This window comes from Lagopus leucura, unplaced genomic scaffold, assembly GCF_019238085.1.
Source record: "Lagopus leucura isolate 7727_CA_CO unplaced genomic scaffold, USGS_WTPT01 Super-Scaffold_100015, whole genome shotgun sequence".
NCBI classification, from domain to species: Eukaryota; Metazoa; Chordata; class Aves; order Galliformes; family Phasianidae; genus Lagopus; species Lagopus leucura.
Window position 1 is genome coordinate 16,638,408 of NW_024962269.1, and position 18,526 is coordinate 16,656,933.

Below are 18,526 nucleotides of genomic sequence, written 5' to 3' on the forward strand. Positions count from 1 at the left end.
CAGCCCGATAGGGGGCGCTCTGACCGCAGGCGGCGCGCTGCGTCGTTACCATAGCAACGCTTGCGGCCTACGCCCCGGGGCGGGGACGGGAGGTGGCGCCCCCGACGTAACGCTGCGTGATGACGCCACGCGGGCGTGCGCGCCGATTGGTTGGATTTGAACAGAACAGGCGCGCGGCCGTCGGGTGAGGCAGCGCGGAGTTTGGGCCCCGCGGCGATCGGCGTCCCCACAGCATGAAGGCGGCGTAAGTCCATCCCGGCCCCTCGGCCGTCATCTCGGTTCGGTTTGTCCCGCTCCCACGCGGTGTCCGGGCCGCCCCTCACGCTTCGTTCCTTCCCCCAGAAGGGCCAAGACCCCACGGAGGCCGGCGCTGAAGAAGGCGTCGCCGCCCGGCCCGAAGGACCCCGTTGGGGTGAGTGCGGAGCTCCGGGGGGCGCCGGGCCGGGCCGTGCAGTGCCGGGCCGTGGATCAGCCATGTTCTCCCACAGGTGTACTGCAGGGTGCGGCCGCTGAGCTGCCCGGACCAGGAGTGTTGCATCGAGGTGATCAACGAGAGCACGGTGCAGATCCACCCTCCCGACGGATACAGGATATTCCGCAACGGGGAGTACCGGGAGGTAACGGCCCGCGGGGCTCTTTTCCCCACTGCCAGGGCTCCTTGGGCCCGGTGCAGGCAGTGCTCTGAGAGAGGTTTTAAATTCCCTTTGGAGCAGAAATGTACCGTTGCCTTCCTTTGGCATCGATATACAGAATTGCTGTACGGATCAGAAGAGTAGAAAAGCCCTTCTAAATCCTTGAGCCCAGCCCTCTGTGCCCACTGCTCGTGTCCCTCTGTGCCACATCTCTGTGCTGTGTGGGTGTCTCTGGGGGTGGTGATCCCAACACTCCATCACTGCTCTTATGGAGCAGAAACGTTTCCTGATATCCAGTCCAAACCTCCTCTGGTGCAACTTCAGGCCATCACCTCTCGTTGCTGTTACTTGAGAGCAGAGGCTGACCCCCACCTCACCACAGCCTCCTTCCAGGGGTTGTAGAAAGTAATGAGGTGTCCCCTGAGCCTCCCCCTGGCTGACAATCCCAGTTCCCTCAGCTGCTCCTCATAAGGCTCCTTTCCTTTGCAGCTTTGTTGTACTTTTGGATAGGCTTCAGAGCCTCCATGTCATTCTGTATTCCCTATATCCAAAAAGGCTTCTGCAGGGTGGAAGGGTGAGAGCAAAAGGGGGGAAAAAAGATAAAACTGGCAAAACTTCTTGAAGGTTTTGTTCACAAAGCTCTGGTTCTTAGAAACTAGCTCTAAACAAAATCAGGCACAAATGAGTTAAGAGTTGGTATGTCTGGTATGTCCTTAAGCTTAGCAAAGAGCGACGTTTCCCTGTGTGTACTGAAGGGGAAAGCTGTAGTTAATGTATAAAGAGAGGAGAGTGGGCGGGTAGTTTCTTCTCCCCTGTAACCAGTGAGATACGTGAACAGCACAGCGCTGTGCCATGGAGGATCAGAGTATCAGGAGACATTTAGTTACTATGAAGGTGGTCAAATACTGGAATGGGCTTCCTAGCAGGGTGGGTGGTGTCCTGTGGCTGTCAGTGGGCAATGCCCTCAGTGATAGGCCTTAACTTTTGGTTAACCCTGATGAGGTCAGGCAGTTGGGTTTGATCTTTGTGGGCTCTTTGTAACCAACCTGTTCTGAAGCGGTGAAATGGTGTGAAGTAGGAAGAAGGTGGCGGGTCACTTACAGCAAGCAACTCTTGTGTTTACTGGAAAGGGGACTTTAGGGCATGTGTTCAGAATGAAGAGCTGGAGTGCTTCAGCTCTGAGCGTGGTTTGGTTGTGAAATGGCTAATCACAGGTTCCCAACAGAGTGCAGTAGTTCTAAGTGAGAGAATCTCTTTCTGTGGGTGTATAATCAAAGAATATTAGGATGTTATAATCACAAAATAAACAGGAGAGTTAGGCAAAGCAGACTATGATAACAAAAAAGGATAAATAGAAGGCTTACCCCTATCCTGGGCTCACCCACAAAACACCAGTAGATGTGATCTCCAGAAGAGATCCTTCCCCAGCTCTTAAATAGGTCTAGGAGGTGTGGAGCCTGGCTGCACCCCTTCTGGCAGCGGAGGTGAATTGCCTTCAGCTGTGCTCCTCTGGCTGACTCATGGCTCACCTCAGGTGATCAATCAGAGGTTCAGGCTGTGACTTAGCAGTTCCCAGGCAGTGGGTAAGGCATAATGAATGTTAGCTGGCACGCAGGATATTTTGTTTCTGAATTTGTGCTGGGAGAATCTGAAAGGATATGAAGTGATGTTTAAATATTTACAAGTGTTTTGAAGAAAAGTGGCTGGATCCGTCCAAGTACATTGCAAACCTATGACTGGAAACAGGCTGGGCTGGGAAAAGACATGAGCAAGAATATTAAACTTTGGAATGTGACTTTATCTGTTGCCGGCGTCCTTGGTGTTCCTTCAGTATCTGTGTAAAGGCTGGGGATCAAACAAAAACTTGAGCTTGAAACTGAAGGTTGTGAGCTTCTCTATTTGCACGTGAGGTCAGGCTCCCTGATCACTGTGGTTATTGATGGACATAAGCTCTATGAAAACCAGAGGTTGCTGTTCTTCAATATACAAACTGAAGTGATTATTAAAGAGCTATAGTGGAGCAACTGTGTGTGTTCAAACACGGGTGTAATCTTCAAGTGGTTTGTTATTCTGTTGAGCTAAGGGAAAAAGAATGAAGCATTTTGAAGCAACGAGCCTCTGGGCAGGGAAACTTCAGATTTAGGGTGATGTGTCTTCTTTACTTCAGACGCAGTATTCGTTTAAAGAAGTGTTTGGTACCCTTGTGGCTCAAAAGGAGCTTTTTGACGCAGTGGCTAAGCCTCTCGTGGAAGATCTCATTCATGGGAAGAACGGTAAGGGTTTCCTTGTTTCATGTCTCTGTGTGTCTTTTTTTGGTATCGTTATGGTTTTGCATGTCTTAAGGCTTCTTATCCTGTCTAGATAAAATATATACGTATATCATCATATATTTGTGTACATACATCTTATTTGCATATATACATACATCTTATTTGCAATGGAAACAGTTGTGGTTTAGCTCCCCTGTACAAGTTCCCTGGGATGCTTTGTATGTCCAGGTATAATTCTTTTGTGCACTGTTAAGTGAAGAAACATATTTTTCAGGGGAAAGATGTCAGATACTCTCCTAAAGACTGACTATAGAAACAAATCAATTTGTCCTAGGCACACTTTGATACCTTGAGGTTAATGTCAAGCTCCCCTGTAACAGCCAGAGCAAATCAGGCTGCTGCACCTGGGGCTTAGAGGCTACGTTTGTTTTCACTTCCAAATGCAGGATCCCAAAACAGGGCAGATATTAGCAGTTGAAGTGTGACTCATGCAGGTGCTCAGTACTTGTATTGACTAAGAGTGGCTTTTGCTGCACTGGGGTGAGCTTACTGATAGATAGCTCAGCAGGAGTCTTTCATAAGAATGTTTTACCCAAGAAACAGTGTGAATGTAACTGATGCTTTTTGAGGCTGTGAGCATGATTGCAGGACTCTTCTGTCTTTCCTAGGTCTCCTTTTTACATATGGAGTGACAGGCAGTGGTAAAACCCACACTATGACAGGATCTCCTGGTGATGGAGGGCTGCTTCCACGGTGTTTGGCCATGATCTTCAACAGCATAGGGCCGTTCCAGGCCAAGAGATTTGTGAGTAGTTTTGTACCAAATTCTCCACTCTGCTGCTCACAACAACCTAAAGCACTGCTCAGAATGCCTCCTGTGTTAAACGACAGCAGAAGGTAGCCCCAGGAAACTCTGGGTTTCTGAAGCAGGACCACAGAGATGGGCCTGGTATCCAGGACAGGCACATCAAGAAGATGTATGGTCTAACTGTCCTTCTAATTGTTACTCATTTCTTAATTACTTCAGTAAAAAAAGAAGAGTCCGAGCGAAGATTTTGTGACCTTTGCATCTTGAGACAAATCTCATTCTGTATTTGAAGTAACATAGAAAATGATGTTTTTCTTTTCTTCAGAAGTCTTTTTTTTTTTTTTTTTTTTTTTTTAATTCCCAATCCAAATCTATTTGGAACAATACCGGAAGCTTTTTCCTTGCTAGCTTGGCAGCCTTTGTGAAATACTGTTTTGGAAGTACCTGTTTTCTGTCAAATCTACTTGGAATTAGCTAGCAGATTGAGTGTTAGTGAGGGGGTGTGGTATTTGCTGGCTGCCAGACAGCTTGATCAAATCACTTGTCTTTTGCTGGCCAACACCTTATGTTCACTACTGTTTGTCACTGTATTGTCTAAACATGTTCACTGTTCAGGTTTTTAAGCTTGACGACAAGAATGGTGTGGATGTTCAGTGTGAAGTAGATGCTCTGTTAGAGAGACAGAAAAGAGACGCCACGCCTGTTCCCAAGGCTTCTGGCAAGTAAGTAACTGTTGTAACATGCAGGAAAAAGGAGTTACTGTAAATGTTGTTCTGAAACTGGTTTCAAGTAATCTTGATGTCTTTATCTCATTCTGGTGGGGGGGGGGGAGGGGGGAAGAAAACAACAAATAAGCAGAAGACATTCATGGCAGTTTAGTGTGTTATGTTCCATGTAGGATGGGAAATTGCATAGGGGAATACTTCGATTCTAAGCTTTAGAATTGAGCAACATAAGCTTTTTTTTTTTTTCTGGTATCTGTTTCCAAATGCTATGATTTGACCACGTGCAATAATAGAACGGGCAGGGTTGGAAGGGGCCTCAAGGATCACAAATCTCCAACCCCTCATCACATGCAGGGCCACCAACCTCCACATTTCATAGCAGCCCAGGCTGCCCAGGGCCCCATCCAGCCTGGCCTTGAACACCTCCAGGGATGCACGGTGCATCCACAGCCTCTCTGGGCAGCTGCTCCAGCACCTCACCACTCTCTCTCTAAACAACTTCCCCCTGACATCCAACCTCAATCTTCCCTCCTTCAACTTAAAACCATTTCCCCTTGTTCTGCTATTATCTACCCTTGTAAAGAGTTGACTCCCCTCCTGTTTATATAGGGTACTATGAAGTTAAACTTGAGGATGTTTTGTAAAATAGAGAGACTGTGAGTGGTGTATGATTGCAATGTTAACTGTCCAGAAATTTTGCTTCTTTCTGGAGCTGAGTGCAGCAGTACTGGGTAGATGGATCTGTCTATTTCACTTCTTCTGAGTGCACCTGAAACTGGATATGTTGGCTTTAGTTCCTAATGCATTTCTCTCCTCCAGTCACACCAACTGTCAGTTAGCTTGGTGCTTTGGCTCCTCAGCCAAGGTAGCTGGCTGTGCCTCATCACAATCCCTTACTGTGTGTGATCAACAGGCGACAGGTGGATCCAGAGTTTGCTGATATGATCAACGTGCAAGATCACTGCAAAGTGGAAGAAGTTGATGAAGATAATGTCTACAGTGTCTTTGTCTCCTACATCGAGATCTACAACAACTACATTTATGACCTCCTGGAAGAGACTTCGTTTGACCTGATAAAACCCAAGTTAGTAGGAATAACTTAGATATTAATAATAATTATATTAGTTATTATAATTATAATATATATAATAATTAGAGAGGTGAAGCTTTTGCGAGGATTGCATGTCTTTGTGACTGTAGTCTCTGCAAATCTGGCTCAGTTCAGGTGAATTGCTTCCAAAAATCACAGAGAATGAGGTGATGCCTAAGGAATCCAGACAGTGGTATCGAAGTGCTCTGAGTTGTTCTGTTGCTGCTAAGATTTAGTGCTTGTTTTCCTAATGTAACGAAAGATAAAGAAGTCAATATTTAATTTTTTAGGCAGCATTGTATCCTACTGAGTTTTTAAGTCTCTTGGAGCTATTCTGCAAGTGCTATTCCTAGCTTGTGACCACGGCTTGAAGAGCAGGCTGTTCCATAGCTGGCATTTTCCTCTGGAAAACTGCATATTGGGCAAAAGCTTGTATATTATTTCCATTTGGTGCCAATCATTTCCTTAGCAACAGAGATGAATAGTCTCAAGTGAAATTCTGGATGCTTTTTTGGAAAGATATCTACTTGGTGATCCAGGACCAGTGAATCTTGTGATCTTTGGAAAGGCAGTCTGTAAATCAAACTTATTTGATCGTATCTTTAAAAATTCCAAATCTGTCCAAGAAAGTTATGTGTATCTCCTTGTACGTGGGTTAATTAAGGAGATGGCCAATCTACAAAGCCTAAACTAGAGTGAAGCAAGTCGTTATGAAAGGGAGACAACATACCTTCATCCCACAACCCGTTGTGCACGCGCAACAGGGAAGGCTCTGCGTCCAACGAACTCTGCGTAAGGAATCTGTATGGAACTCCAGGACAGCTACTGACTGTCTATCAGTTCAGCCTGTGTCTGTAGCACCAGTTTTCCAGGCAGGTGCAGGTCAGGCAGATCTGTCCCCCTTGCACCCGGTGCACTGGACAAACCCTGCCTGCTTTGTATCCTTACTTGGGTTACAGAGCGCGTTGATCACATCGAAACGCAGAGCATTCTGCTTGGTACTGCTTTGAAATGGGTTTGAGTATCTGAATGCTTTCTAAATAGGAATGAAATTTGGTTTAGCTTGTTGCTTATCATATCCAGAAATCAGCCTAGGAAAAGCCTTGGATAATCTCCATTTACGGAAGGTGCAGTGCATTAAAAATGAAAAGATCTTGGACATGGGCTGAAGGACTTAATATTTCTAATCCTGTTTTTTTGGTAGGTGGAACAATTGCAACACTCCTGTGCGAAACGGTGACTTTATGTATGTGCCTGAGCAAATTACTCCCACTACTGAAGAGTGATTTTTTTTCAGTAGAAGCAGAAAATAAACTGACTCCTTGTCTCTACTTTGCTTTACTAGTGAATGTAGAACGCTGTTGAAACCATCTTGCTTCTATATGAGCCATATGCATGTAGTAAAGCAATAGCTGCCACACAAACCAATGATTTCCAGTAAGAATTGCAATTAAACGTGGCTTCTAAATTAGTAGCTGGAGTGTAACTAACCTTGGCTGAGTGTGTGTCCTTGTACTTCTGCTTCCATCTGCTGTGTGATGTATTTAGAGTGAATCGTGTACTTAAATAAAAGAGATCTTGCATGAGATGATATACTACTGCATATCCAGCTCCACTGAAACTTTGCTTTCCTTTCTTCCTTGCCCTCAAGACCTCCACAATCCAAAATGCTTCGTGAGGACCAGAATCACAACATGTATGTCATGGGGTGCACAGAAGTAGAGGTGAAATCCACCGAGGAAGCTTTTGAAGTCTTTTGGAAAGGTAAATAGTCTTGAGATGTAACTTAAAGGATAATGTGTCTGTGTGGAGTTTACGTTACCATGCTGGAAACAAAGTGGCTTTGGTAGGTGGCAAATCTGTTGCATGAAGCAGGGGTTTGGAGGGAAAGGTCATTCTTTCGAACAGGGCAAAAGAAGAGGCGTATTGCAAACACTCAGCTGAATCGAGAATCCAGTCGGTCTCATGGAGTTTTCATGATCAAGTTGGCTCAGGCACCTCTGGATGCAGATGGAGATAATGTGCTGCAGGTAAATTCTGGGGCATGCTGTCAGAGGAGAAGTGTGTGTGTGTGTGTGTGTGTGTGTGTGTGTGGATGGATGTAGAAGTGAGAAAGAGTGGTGAATCTTGCAGCATGGCCTACTGACTTAAACTTATGCGTATTGAACCTCACATACTTTTGGTGAAGTGAATCAAAATTACAGAGTTTCTAAAGTATTTAGTTTCTCTCCTTCCTGTAAATAGAGCAGCAAAGTGAGCAGCAAAGCTGCTTTTTCATTTACTCTTCCTCTGTTTTGAGCCAAACGCCTTAACGTAAGAGTATGACTTAGAGGCTTTGGACAAGAGTGCTTAATATAATCTATCTCGTGCCACAAGACAAAGGATTTGATAAACTTGTTCACAAAAACCCTATGAGGCATTTATTAAGGGCTATAAAAACACTCTCAATCTTAGTCTGAAGGTGTAATATGTGTTTAAATGTGCTGGCTTGGGTTTGTGAGGGATGTTTCCCTGCACCCCGCCCACCCAGTGGCCCCCTTACAAGGCAGAGAATAGAGCTAATAATTAGCCTAACCTAATTTCTTTCCCATAACAGGAGAGGGAACAGATTACTTTAAGCCAGCTGTCCTTAGTTGATCTAGCTGGAAGTGAAAGGACTAACAGAACAAAAGCTGAAGGGAACAGGTTGCGAGAAGCAGGTATGTACCGTGTTCAGACTGCCTGTGAGTTGTATGGGCTAGGCTGTGCATGTGTTAATCTTGTCTCCTGGTAAAGAAACCATGAGAAGATTCATTAAGTGTTCTGTTATGATGTTTGGTTATCTCATTTGATGGTCTTCAATCCTCCAGCTTGGAAACTGGAATTTTTGGCAGCATTTGTTGCATTTGTGTGTGCTTCAGATTACTTGGAAAGGCTGTCAGTAACAACTGGCTTACGGGTACAGACAGTTTATCTTAAAAACAAATAAACATTCCAACATTTGGAAATAAGATGCAAATAGCTGCTTACAGAGATGTTTTTATATTTTTATTTTAAGGTAATATTAATCAGTCATTAATGACGTTAAGAACATGTATTGAAGTTCTACGGGAAAACCAGAAGTATGGAACAAATAAGGTATGCAACCTGCCATTCATTCAGTTATCTCTTGAATAAGCTGGTGTGATAAAAGCTTACTAGAACTTCCTTCTGCTTTGTTTTAAGATGGTGCCCTACAGAGATTCCAAACTGACTCATCTCTTCAAGAACTATTTTGATGGTGAAGGCAAAGTGCGTATGATTGTATGTGTAAACCCTAAAGCTGAGGACTACGAGGAAAGCCTGGTAACTTTCTTGCAGTCCTTATCCTTGCCTACTCTCACAGCTAGCTCTGAATTACTGTACTAGTTTGTAGGTGGCAGGGATGATAACTTACACTGTCTGAACGCTTCAGGCAATCAGATGTAATGCAGGGCAAACGTGCCCTCGAAGTCTTAATGTTGCCTCTCAGAAGTGCTTGTGTGCAACATAGGAAGTTTCTCTTACTTACAGCAGTCCCAATAGCTGTATTTAGGTGCTTTATCCCCACTAGGACAATATTTGCAAGAACTTGAGATATCTGCACAGTCAGATTTGAGGAATGAAGGGAGGGAAGGTGTTACTAGGGAGGGATTTTTAGATGCTGTACTTCAGATTTGCAAGCTGGGAAACACTTCAGATTCAATGTCGATAACGTCTCTGCTAAAACTTCTGTTGATGTAAGGTATCGCTTCCAAACTTGCTTTGGGTAGCTGCTGTTTTATGGCATTGCTGAGCTTGCCTCTGTCCTTTTGCAGCAAGTCATGCGTTTTGCAGAGATGACGCAGGAGGTGGAGGTTGCGAGGCCTGTGGACAGACCGCTGTGCGGCCTAACGCCGGGACGGCGCTTCAGGAACCAGGCCTTCAGAGACGAGCTGGCCAGGAAACTGGAGATCCGAGGTGGCCCAATTAATGAAGGTAAACAGGAGGACGCAGAGTGTTCACAGCAAGTGCCTTTTTGTCTGTTCTTAGGGGCTGAAGGCTTCTTTAAGTATAAGCTTGAGCCTTGAGGACACGCAAGGAGCTGTTAGTGGTGAGCTTTCTCTGTTGTAGCTGCACCTGAATTGCTCTTCTCATGCTGTGCTACTGTTTACACAGTAATTGGGCTTAAGCTACAATTCTCACAGTAATTCTTTGTTGTTGTTGATGAGCTGAATTCAGGGTCCCTTTACTGCAACTCTAGAAAAGAGATTGTGTTGAAGATAATGCTTCCATGCTTTTGTAGGCTCTGGGTTTACTTTAGAAATTAGGACTCGCCTGGAGGTATTGTAAGGAATGAATAAAAAATGTCACTTTTAATCTCTTCTCAGTACTGTCATCTATTCAGAAAACATGTAGTTGCCATTAATAATTCTACACTCTGTCTCCTTCATAATTCTGTGGAATGATCTGTGGCTATGTGTTGTCAAATGAGAACTTTGTTCTCCAGCTTGCTGACAGACTTCCTTGGCTTTAAATCTTACAGAAACAGAAGAGCAATCTGCTTCAGAAATACTTTTGCGGAACTTTCCTCCCTTGCCTTCATGCGAGCTATTGGATATTAATGATGATCAAACACTTCCAAAGCTTATTGAAGTCCTGGAAGAACGCCATAAACTACGACAAAAGTTGTCAGAGGAGTTTGCCAGAAATGGTAAGAATTTGAGCACTGATGTAGAGCTCGATTTTTGGTGCCCTCACTGCTGCTCAAGCATCTCTTCTGTACTAATATGGAATAATTACCTTGTCTAGGTTAATGGTTTAAAGACACTTTCACTGAGGTAATGAAGTAGCTGGTAGTGTCGAGTTAGTAGGAGAAAGAAAGGATGAGAAAGTAATGTTGAATCTCTTGCAGTGCTTACATTCAGAACTGCGTTGCGAGAACTTGATTCCAACATTATGTCCAAAGAAAACTATGTTCAAGGAAAGTTGTCTGAGAAAGAGAAAATAATAACAGGACAGAAAGCAGAGTTAGAACACCTGGAGAAGAAAATTAAGACTTTGGAATACAAGGTTAGTTTTCTTTCATTGTTCTGAGCTATGCAGCTCCTAAGCATGAAAAGCTTTTTCTGTCTAGCTCTTGGCAATCTTCTTCACTTCATAAGATGCATCATAAGCACAAGCAGACATAACCTGCATTTCTAGGCTTAGATGGTTGTGTTGACTGGGGGCATAGCAAAGTTCTTCCTCTCTTCTTCCAGGTTGAGATTTTAGAGAAAACTGCTACAATTTATGAAGAAGATAAGCGTCATCTTCAGCAAGAATTAGAGAGCAAGAGCCAGAAGCTGCAACGTCAGGTTTCTGACAAGCGCAGGTTGGAGGCACGGCTGCAAGGCATGGTTGCTGAAACGACCACGAAATGGGAGAAGGAGTGTGTGAGTATATTGCCCTGTGTGAGAGCTGCCTGAAGGAGTAATGCTGGAGGGAGCTGGGGAGCTTGATTGCTTTTCAAGGTTTTTCTTTGTTTTCTTGATGCTGTTAAGAGTGAAGATGCATTTGGCTTTTAATTGAGGACTTGAGCAGATGTTTTCTTCCTAAATTTTATAAATGTTGTATGATAGGATGAATTCCTCAAGGGCCCATGATGCAGCTAGAGCAGCTCTCTTGCGCACTTAGTTTTGGTATCTGGCACTTGTTCTTTTGGGTATATGGCTCTCTGAGGAGTGAATCTTTTGTTCTGGCAGCTGTCAGGAGAAGCCTAATATCAGGCTTTCCCCATTGTCCTCATGTAAACTCTTGTTCAGATACTGCACTTTGAGAGCAGTAAGGAAAGGAAGTCTGAGGAATTAATTTAAGCTACTACAGGACTGTTTACTTCTTCAGTGCTATTGACAGATCTACAGTTAGGCAGTGCTCTGATTCGCCCTCATTGTTGCCCTCAGTGCTGTTCCTCATAAATCATTCCCTGATTTAGGAAGCAAAGTATTTATGGCATTAGACGTAACCTTGGCAGTCTGTCTTGTTAGTTTGGTACATCATTACTTTGACCAGCTTTGTATCTCAGAGGGAGAGAATATCTTTCCATGTGGAGTATAGAATTATCTACACACTTGTAGCCCAAATAGTCTGTGTTTGTGTGAAGTTCTTCATGCTTTTCTTCTCTTTATCTTTGTAGGAGCGTCGTGTAGCTGCAAAGCAGCTGGAAATGCAGAACAAACTTTGGGTCAAAGATGAAAAACTGAAGCAGCTGAAGGCCATTGTTACTGAAGCAAAGAGTGAAAAGCCTGAGAGGCCTTCACGGGAGAGAGACAGAGAGAAGCCTATTCAGAGATCAGTCTCTCCACCACCAGTACCTGTAAGTTGCCTTTAAAGCACTTCTTGGTAAAGGGACAAGTGTACTTCTAAGAATGAACTAAAATGCAGAGCGCTTTTCTCTAGTGGCTAGAAAACGTTTCCCAAGCACAGAATTTGGATGTTTAAACTGCTTTTGAATTCTTCTTCTCCTCTTGTATTTATATTGTTGTATTTTATTTGTGCTCCTACTTTCCTAATGCCTTCAGCATTGAAGAACATCTGATTCTCAGTGCTGTCATTGCTCTCCAAAACCAGAAATTCGGGTAGCTACGCTGAGTATCGACTGCGTGCAGTGGCACTGTCTTATTGCCTTGTGAGTTGATAGTTCTGTGTCGTTAACTTTCCCATTCTCTTTAGCCTTCTGGTAACTTTATCACTCAGGTTCCTAACAGCCAGCGGCTCGTGAGCAACCAGCAGCTGCACAGACGTTCAAATTCCTGTAGCAGCATTTCTGTGGCTTCCTGCGTTATGGAATGGGAGCAGAAAACCCCTTCACACAAGCATACCGGTGGCAATTCTAAAACAAGGACTAGACAACAAGAACCAGGACAAAGTAGAGACTGTAACACCTCAGACAGAAGGCGAGGGATGTGCTGGACTGGAATCACTGAGGTTCCCAAACGTAGAGATGAGCTAGAGATAGAAGAGGATCAATGCTGCAGGGTTAGTGCTGCTCCTGTCAAAAGCTACGTGTAGTGTTAGTGTGGCTCAGAAGTCCATCACAGCTGCTCCTTACGTTGGGTGTAAAAGAGACTTTTGAATTTTCCCCTGAACGTATTTCTCACAGGGCAGTGCTGTTCCCAAGCTGAGTCTCACTATTACTCTTTAAATCTTTGATTTGGCATCTAAAAATCTTTAGAAAGCATTTCTGTTTCTCATTAGTGTGTAGATAGCTGTGGAAAGGAACTCTGAACTAACCGGGCCTTTTTTTTTTTTCTAGCTCTAAGTGTCTTTGTTTTAATTTGTGTCTGTCTCCTCAAATCTGTCTTACAGCCTGTAACTTACCACAGTCCTTTTTGGGCAGCTTAAAAGGTGGTCTTATGAGCCAGCCACATGCAAATATCTACTAGAAATAGTGCTTGGACAAATTTCTCACTTGAGTAGCTGTTAACTTTTGCTCTCCTAGAATAGTCTTTCCAATGTTTCACATCTGCATTAGAACTGGGGGGGCTTTGCTTATAGTCGAGAGATGCTTTTTCATTAAATTGCTGTGTGCAAATGTCTGTATGGTGGTGTCTCTGTCGTGATGTAACTGTCACAGTGGCTCAGGTAAATCTGTGAGGATTGTATTACATCCTGCTCCCAGGATCAGAGCCCGTGAGAGGGCTTCCTGAGAAGGGAGAAGCTTATCATGGTGTTTTACTTTGGGTATTGTTTTCAGAATTCCTGCTGCTTGCTAGTCCCAGCCCTCTGAAGTGTGGGACGTGGTTTAAACAGATGCTGTTCCAATTAACTAAAACACAAATCACCAGCATCAGGTTATGGGAGGTGTTCTCTCCCACAATAAAACGTGACTGGTGGTAATGTCTTCCTTTGGACTTAATTTCCAGATTTCTAGGGCAGAGTTACACTTCTCCACTAAAAAGAGAAGAGATCTTGAGTGTTTTATTCCTAATTTTCCATGTAAAACAACTTTGGAAGCCATGAATCTCTAGATACGTTTAATCTTTAGAAGCTGCTTTAGCTCTGTAAGAGCTCAACCTGCAAAGGACACAGCTAGCCTCATCTCCATTGCTGAGAGAAATCCCAATTGCTGTGCATCACCTGAAAGCACAGTGAAGGGATTTGCACTCATAGCTTTGGGTTATTTAACATCACTGTGATTCACAGAGAGCTGTACACTAGTGAGCAAACAGAACAGAGGGAGCCTGCAGCATTCTTTTCAAATGCCCGTTCGGGGATTTTGAAAGGACCCAGGTTTTTAAACAAACTGTTTTCTGGTTTACCTGAGCAACTGGCAATGTTCATGAATGTAAGTTAGAAATTTGTGAACCTCCTGCTTCTTGTGGGTTTCCAGCAGCTGGGCTCACAAGCAGAAATGCTAGCAATGGGCACTCTTCCTTTTTCTCTGCTTTTAATACTTCTGAGTAAACAGAGGCTTTGTGTCTTCCACAGCTGTTGAAAAGCCATACTCAATCTGTTTCCTTTGCTACATCAAGATTACATCTTGATCCATTAGTGCATCTGTGGAAGCACTTCCAAATCTATCTTTTCAGGTCGGTTAATATGTTCGTGGCAATCAGATCAGGGGAATCTGGGAGGAGTGCTGCCAAAGAGAAAGATGTTCTCCTTGAGGAAACCCTGCCATGTGGGGAATGCAACCGATTGGATGAAACGACATCAAATTAGTGGGAAATAATTGGCACAGAAGTAAAATCCATTAAGCATTTTTGCAAGGCTCACGGTAACAGTGCGTTTCAGGGTGGATTCTGAAAGGAACAAAGCTTTGATCTTCAGATAAATGCATCTTAACCAGACCTGCAAAAATCAGTTTTGCTAATGATGATCCTTTCAGAAGCTTGCTGTGTGCTGATTTCTTCTGATTCTCTTCCCACTCTGATCAGAACGCACCTCCAGTTCGTCTCAGACACAGACGGTCGCGCTCAGCTGGGGAGAGATGGGTAGATCATAAGCCACCTTCTAATCTGCCCACTGACACAGTCATGCAGCCTCATGTCCCTCATGCCATCACAGTAGCAGCTGCAAGTGAAAAGGCACTAGCTAAGTGTGACAAGTACATGCTGACGCACCAGGAGCTAGCCTCTGATGGGGAGATTGAAACAAAACTAATTAAGGTAAAGCAAACACCTCCGTGGTGAACTTGTGATAACCCTGTCAAATCCTATTTCTGGCAATGTGTTTGTGCTACGGGCTCGTGCCTTGCAGAAAGGTGTGTTTGACTGCATGTGCTAAGAGAATGGACTTGCAAGTTTTGTGCTGTCGAATTCAAGGGAGGTTTTAGAGTCTGAGAATGCTTTTCTTGAACTTTGTCATTATTTTATGTATGCATCATCATCACATACTTATTACTTGAAAGTAATGAAGGTTTGTTTTCCCCTCTACTAAAACACAACAATCCATCCATAATGAAAGTTTCTAAGACTTGTGACTGCAGCTCACCTTGCAGAGTTGCTCTTGTTGGAATGGCATTTGATTTAGGTGGCTGCAGTGATGGATGCTCAGATGCTCCATAGCAGAATTCCTGGAATGCAACTAATGAGCAATTTGGGGGGATGACTTAAGCTTTGAACTCTTGCAGATGTGTGCTTACTAACTTGAAGGAAAGCTGTAGCAGTAAGTGCTTAAGTTTTCGTGTGAAAACTGACAGTGCAGCTGGCACAGGAACCTCATGGCTGTAACTTCTTAACTGCTTTTGGCTCCCAGGGTGATGTTTTCAAAACCAGAGGTGGTGGACAGGCTGTGCAGTTCACAGAGATAGAGACTCTGAAGCAAGAATCTCCAACTGGGTGAGTTGTGCCCTTAACTTTGGGCTCTGGTTCTGTTGGTAATGTGTAACTTTGGTACTTGGTGTGTAACTGATTCTGGTCCAAATGGTTGAGTAAATAGTAGTTGTGGCTAACTCAAAATCATATGAAAGTAACTTTGAGGAGCTCTTAGGCACTGATGGCCCGTCTGCTGTTGAGAGAAAAAGCACTTAATTGAAAAACTACACAATGTATTCTATTGTGCATGAGAATCTTGTAGATTCTTTAAAGAAACTGACATTCCTGTAACATCTTCTTGTTCTTCCCCATCCTTGTCTTACAGTCGAAAGCGAAGATCGTCGCCTTCCAATGCTGATCCACCAGAGGATGCTGCAGACTCTGAATGGACAGATGTGGAAACCAGAGTAAGCTACAAAGGAGGGAGAGAGATCTCATGTTTGATCTCTATAAGGGCTTGGAGTAGTGTTCGTAGCTGGGTCGGGTCAGGGTTAGAGACTGACTGTCTGTGTCTTCTCAGTGTTCTGTGGCAGTGGAAATGAGGGCAGGATCTACCCTTGGACCTGGATATCAGCATCATGCTCAGCCCAAGTAAGTGCCTCTCCTCTCTATTTGGTACATTGTTCTCTTTCCTGGTAACTCCGAAGGTGAGACAACCCTTTTTTTTCCCCTTCACCTTGTTGCCCTTCCTGCTTTGGGTTTGCGATGCATACGTTTTTATTATACTGTGAAGTGAACAGGCTTGTTGAGTGTTGGAAACACTGGCAGTACAGATCTGTAGGGGACTTCTACCCAGAAGATGTGTTCTGGCACGTTCTCTGGCATTTAGTGCTGTGAGCAGAACGTCAGGTTTGATCTTGTCCTGCTGCAGCAATTCAGAGTGCTCTTAGCTGGACTGCAAAAAGCTGGGGAGTGCAGCATGCCTGGCAGGTCACAACTGGAGTGGGATCAAAGGTGACAGTGGCATAGGACTGCACTGTCCTTCTCCAGTCCCTCGAGCCTTTATCAGATTCTGATGTAGTTAAAACAAAACCTTCATCTTTGTCTCTTTAGATAAATTGCCATGAGGTTACAGATACCTCACCATTCATTTTGGTGCCTCAGTGAGTGCCTCAGCTGAGGGAATCATTGGATATGCTTAATAGCATACCTGAATGCAGCTAATATTTTAGCTGCTACCTGCTATGCAACTGCTAAGAGATCTGCTGAGGAAGCATGGGCTTAATCATGCCAGAAGAATCTTTCTTCCTCTTGACGCGCATGGATAAATCTGAGTTGGTCAGGGCTCTCATCCATCTTTAATGTGATGGGGTCAGAGCTGCAGTTACACAGCACCCATACCAGATCAGAAGCCTCAATTTGTAGAAGTTGAAACGATGTGCTTGAAGTTGGTGCCTAACTCTTCAACCAGACATCGTAAAAAAAATAAATCTCTTGCCTATAAAAGAAACGTTGCACATGATCTAGTCTTGCTAAACTAGATGTTGCAGAACAGAACTAAGTACCCAGGCCTGGACTCTTGCAGATAGGTGCTGGCAGTGCTGTGGAAGTCACCTGTTCAACTCAGGGGAAGACAATTTGCAGCTTTGCAAGACATGTTTACAGGGAGGAGAGAGGGCTGGAGAAGTAAAGAGGTTTCTACAAAGCCAAAGCAACCCAAACTGAGTATCTTTGGAATCCAAATAGTAAGAATTAGTGAAGCACAGCTTCTCATCTCTTGTGTGATGTGTGTTATTTGTACGAAAAGGGTTCAGGACTGTAGTGGCAAGGTGTTCTGGGGAGTTTCAGAAATGAGTGGTTGCTGTTCTGGGTAAGGGCCCAAATGTTGCTGTTCTCACAGAACCTGTCCAGGCTGCCTGCTGCTACTGGCAGCCTTGCAGCAGCCTTACAGTACTGTAGTCAATCCTGTTGTTTTCCCATGTATTGAACTGCAACTTCTATTTGTTTAAAGTTAATAAATTGAAATAAAACTTACTTTTAAGCTATTTTAAAAACAAGAAAACAGAATTCGCCTGTTTCTGGGTAAATAAGTTCTTTAGTTTGCTTGCAGTGTTTCTCAGCACAGGAAGCGCATTAAATTTATGCACGCAGCAGTACAAATAAATGAGTTATTGACTGCTGTTACAGAAAACGACTGCTGTGTAAGATCTGAAAGTTGTTTGATTGCCTTCTTTTCTTCTAGGCGAAGAAAGCCATGACCTTAACGTCCTGCTGCGCTGGGATCCCGTTGATTTTTATCACTTACCTGCTGCCAGTGATAAACTAACTGCTTTGTTATCACTACCATCTTGTATTTTTTTTAATACTGGCCTATGCTGGGCAATGGTTACATGGAAAATACTTTTTGCAAACCCGAGGAGGCGAGTGGTGCAAATACTTTCAGTGGGAGGTTCTGCCATTGCGCCCTGTGGGCTTCTGAAGAAACCCTTCTGTCTTGTATTTGTGAAGCCCTCATTACTAAGCTGTATCTTCTATAGAGTAACGACACGAGGCTTCTGCCTTGCATGTATTTCAGCTCTCCATAGGACGTACTTGTGCTCTGGTCACTGTCCCTTTCTTGTCAGGTGCTCTGTTTTGAAGAGATGTAAATGCTGCAATTTACTCAGACGCAGTAATGCACTTTACGAGTGTTCCTATGCCATTTCATGTATTGTAGCCAGCAGCAGCTTGGTATTCTAAATTTCTTTACCCTTTATTTAATATACGAATCAGCTTGTGAAATCAATTTTAATCTCAGTCTTCTAGTCTTCGTGGCAACAAAGCGAGAATACCAAGATGATGAGTAATGATGACTTGACGTCATGGCTACTTTGTTTTGTGGTGCAAATGAGTAAGTATTTTACATCTGTAGATATGGGGTAAAAGAGTGATGTGCTCACTGATACGGTGATGACCTTTATATATGTGGCTCTGCATGTTAAAATAAATACTTCTGTTCAGTGGCTCTTACTGGTCATGTTTTCGTTACACCACTGTATGCTAAACTACAAAAGCCAAGGTAAGCCCTGCAGTTTGTTTTGCTTTTCTTTTCTTGGAGAGATTTTGTGAGTTTGATCTAAATGGGCAAATCCTGTACTGTCATGGAGCAGTGGGAAGCTCTGGCATGGCAAGCCAGTGCCACTAGGTGGTGTGAAATAACCGCTGTGGGGTGCTGGCCTTGGAATGCTGCGCTCAGCTGCCCTGCACGGAGGTTGGCTTTGCCCTGAATTCCTCCTTTGGGCACTGCTG

At 44.0% G+C, this 18,526-nt stretch overlaps 1 protein-coding gene across 3 annotated transcripts; it reads left to right on the top strand.

Moving 5' to 3' along the window:
* Positions 1-178: 178 nt before the first annotated feature.
* Positions 179-18,240, top strand: KIF23 (kinesin family member 23). Of its 3 annotated transcripts, XM_042875961.1 has the most exons (24): positions 179-244; positions 343-412; positions 489-617; positions 2,800-2,905; positions 3,571-3,707; positions 4,326-4,432; positions 5,349-5,519; positions 6,730-6,771; positions 7,177-7,289; positions 7,434-7,555; positions 8,122-8,224; positions 8,563-8,642; positions 8,730-8,849; positions 9,341-9,500; positions 10,048-10,215; positions 10,417-10,574; positions 10,763-10,936; positions 11,677-11,856; positions 12,237-12,518; positions 14,420-14,650; positions 15,240-15,322; positions 15,624-15,705; positions 15,819-15,889; positions 17,481-18,240. In XM_042875961.1, the coding sequence occupies exons 1-24, from the start codon at positions 234-236 to the stop codon at positions 17,494-17,496; spliced, it is 2,916 nt and encodes a 971-aa protein (XP_042731895.1). In that variant the 5' UTR covers positions 179-233; the 3' UTR covers positions 17,497-18,240. The 3 variants fall into 3 exon arrangements, with proteins under 3 accessions (XP_042731895.1, XP_042731897.1, XP_042731896.1); XM_042875962.1 differs by lacking the exon at positions 12,237-12,518 and having other exon boundaries at positions 181-244; XM_042875963.1 differs by lacking the exons at positions 12,237-12,518; positions 14,420-14,650.
* Positions 18,241-18,526: the final 286 nt, after the last annotated feature.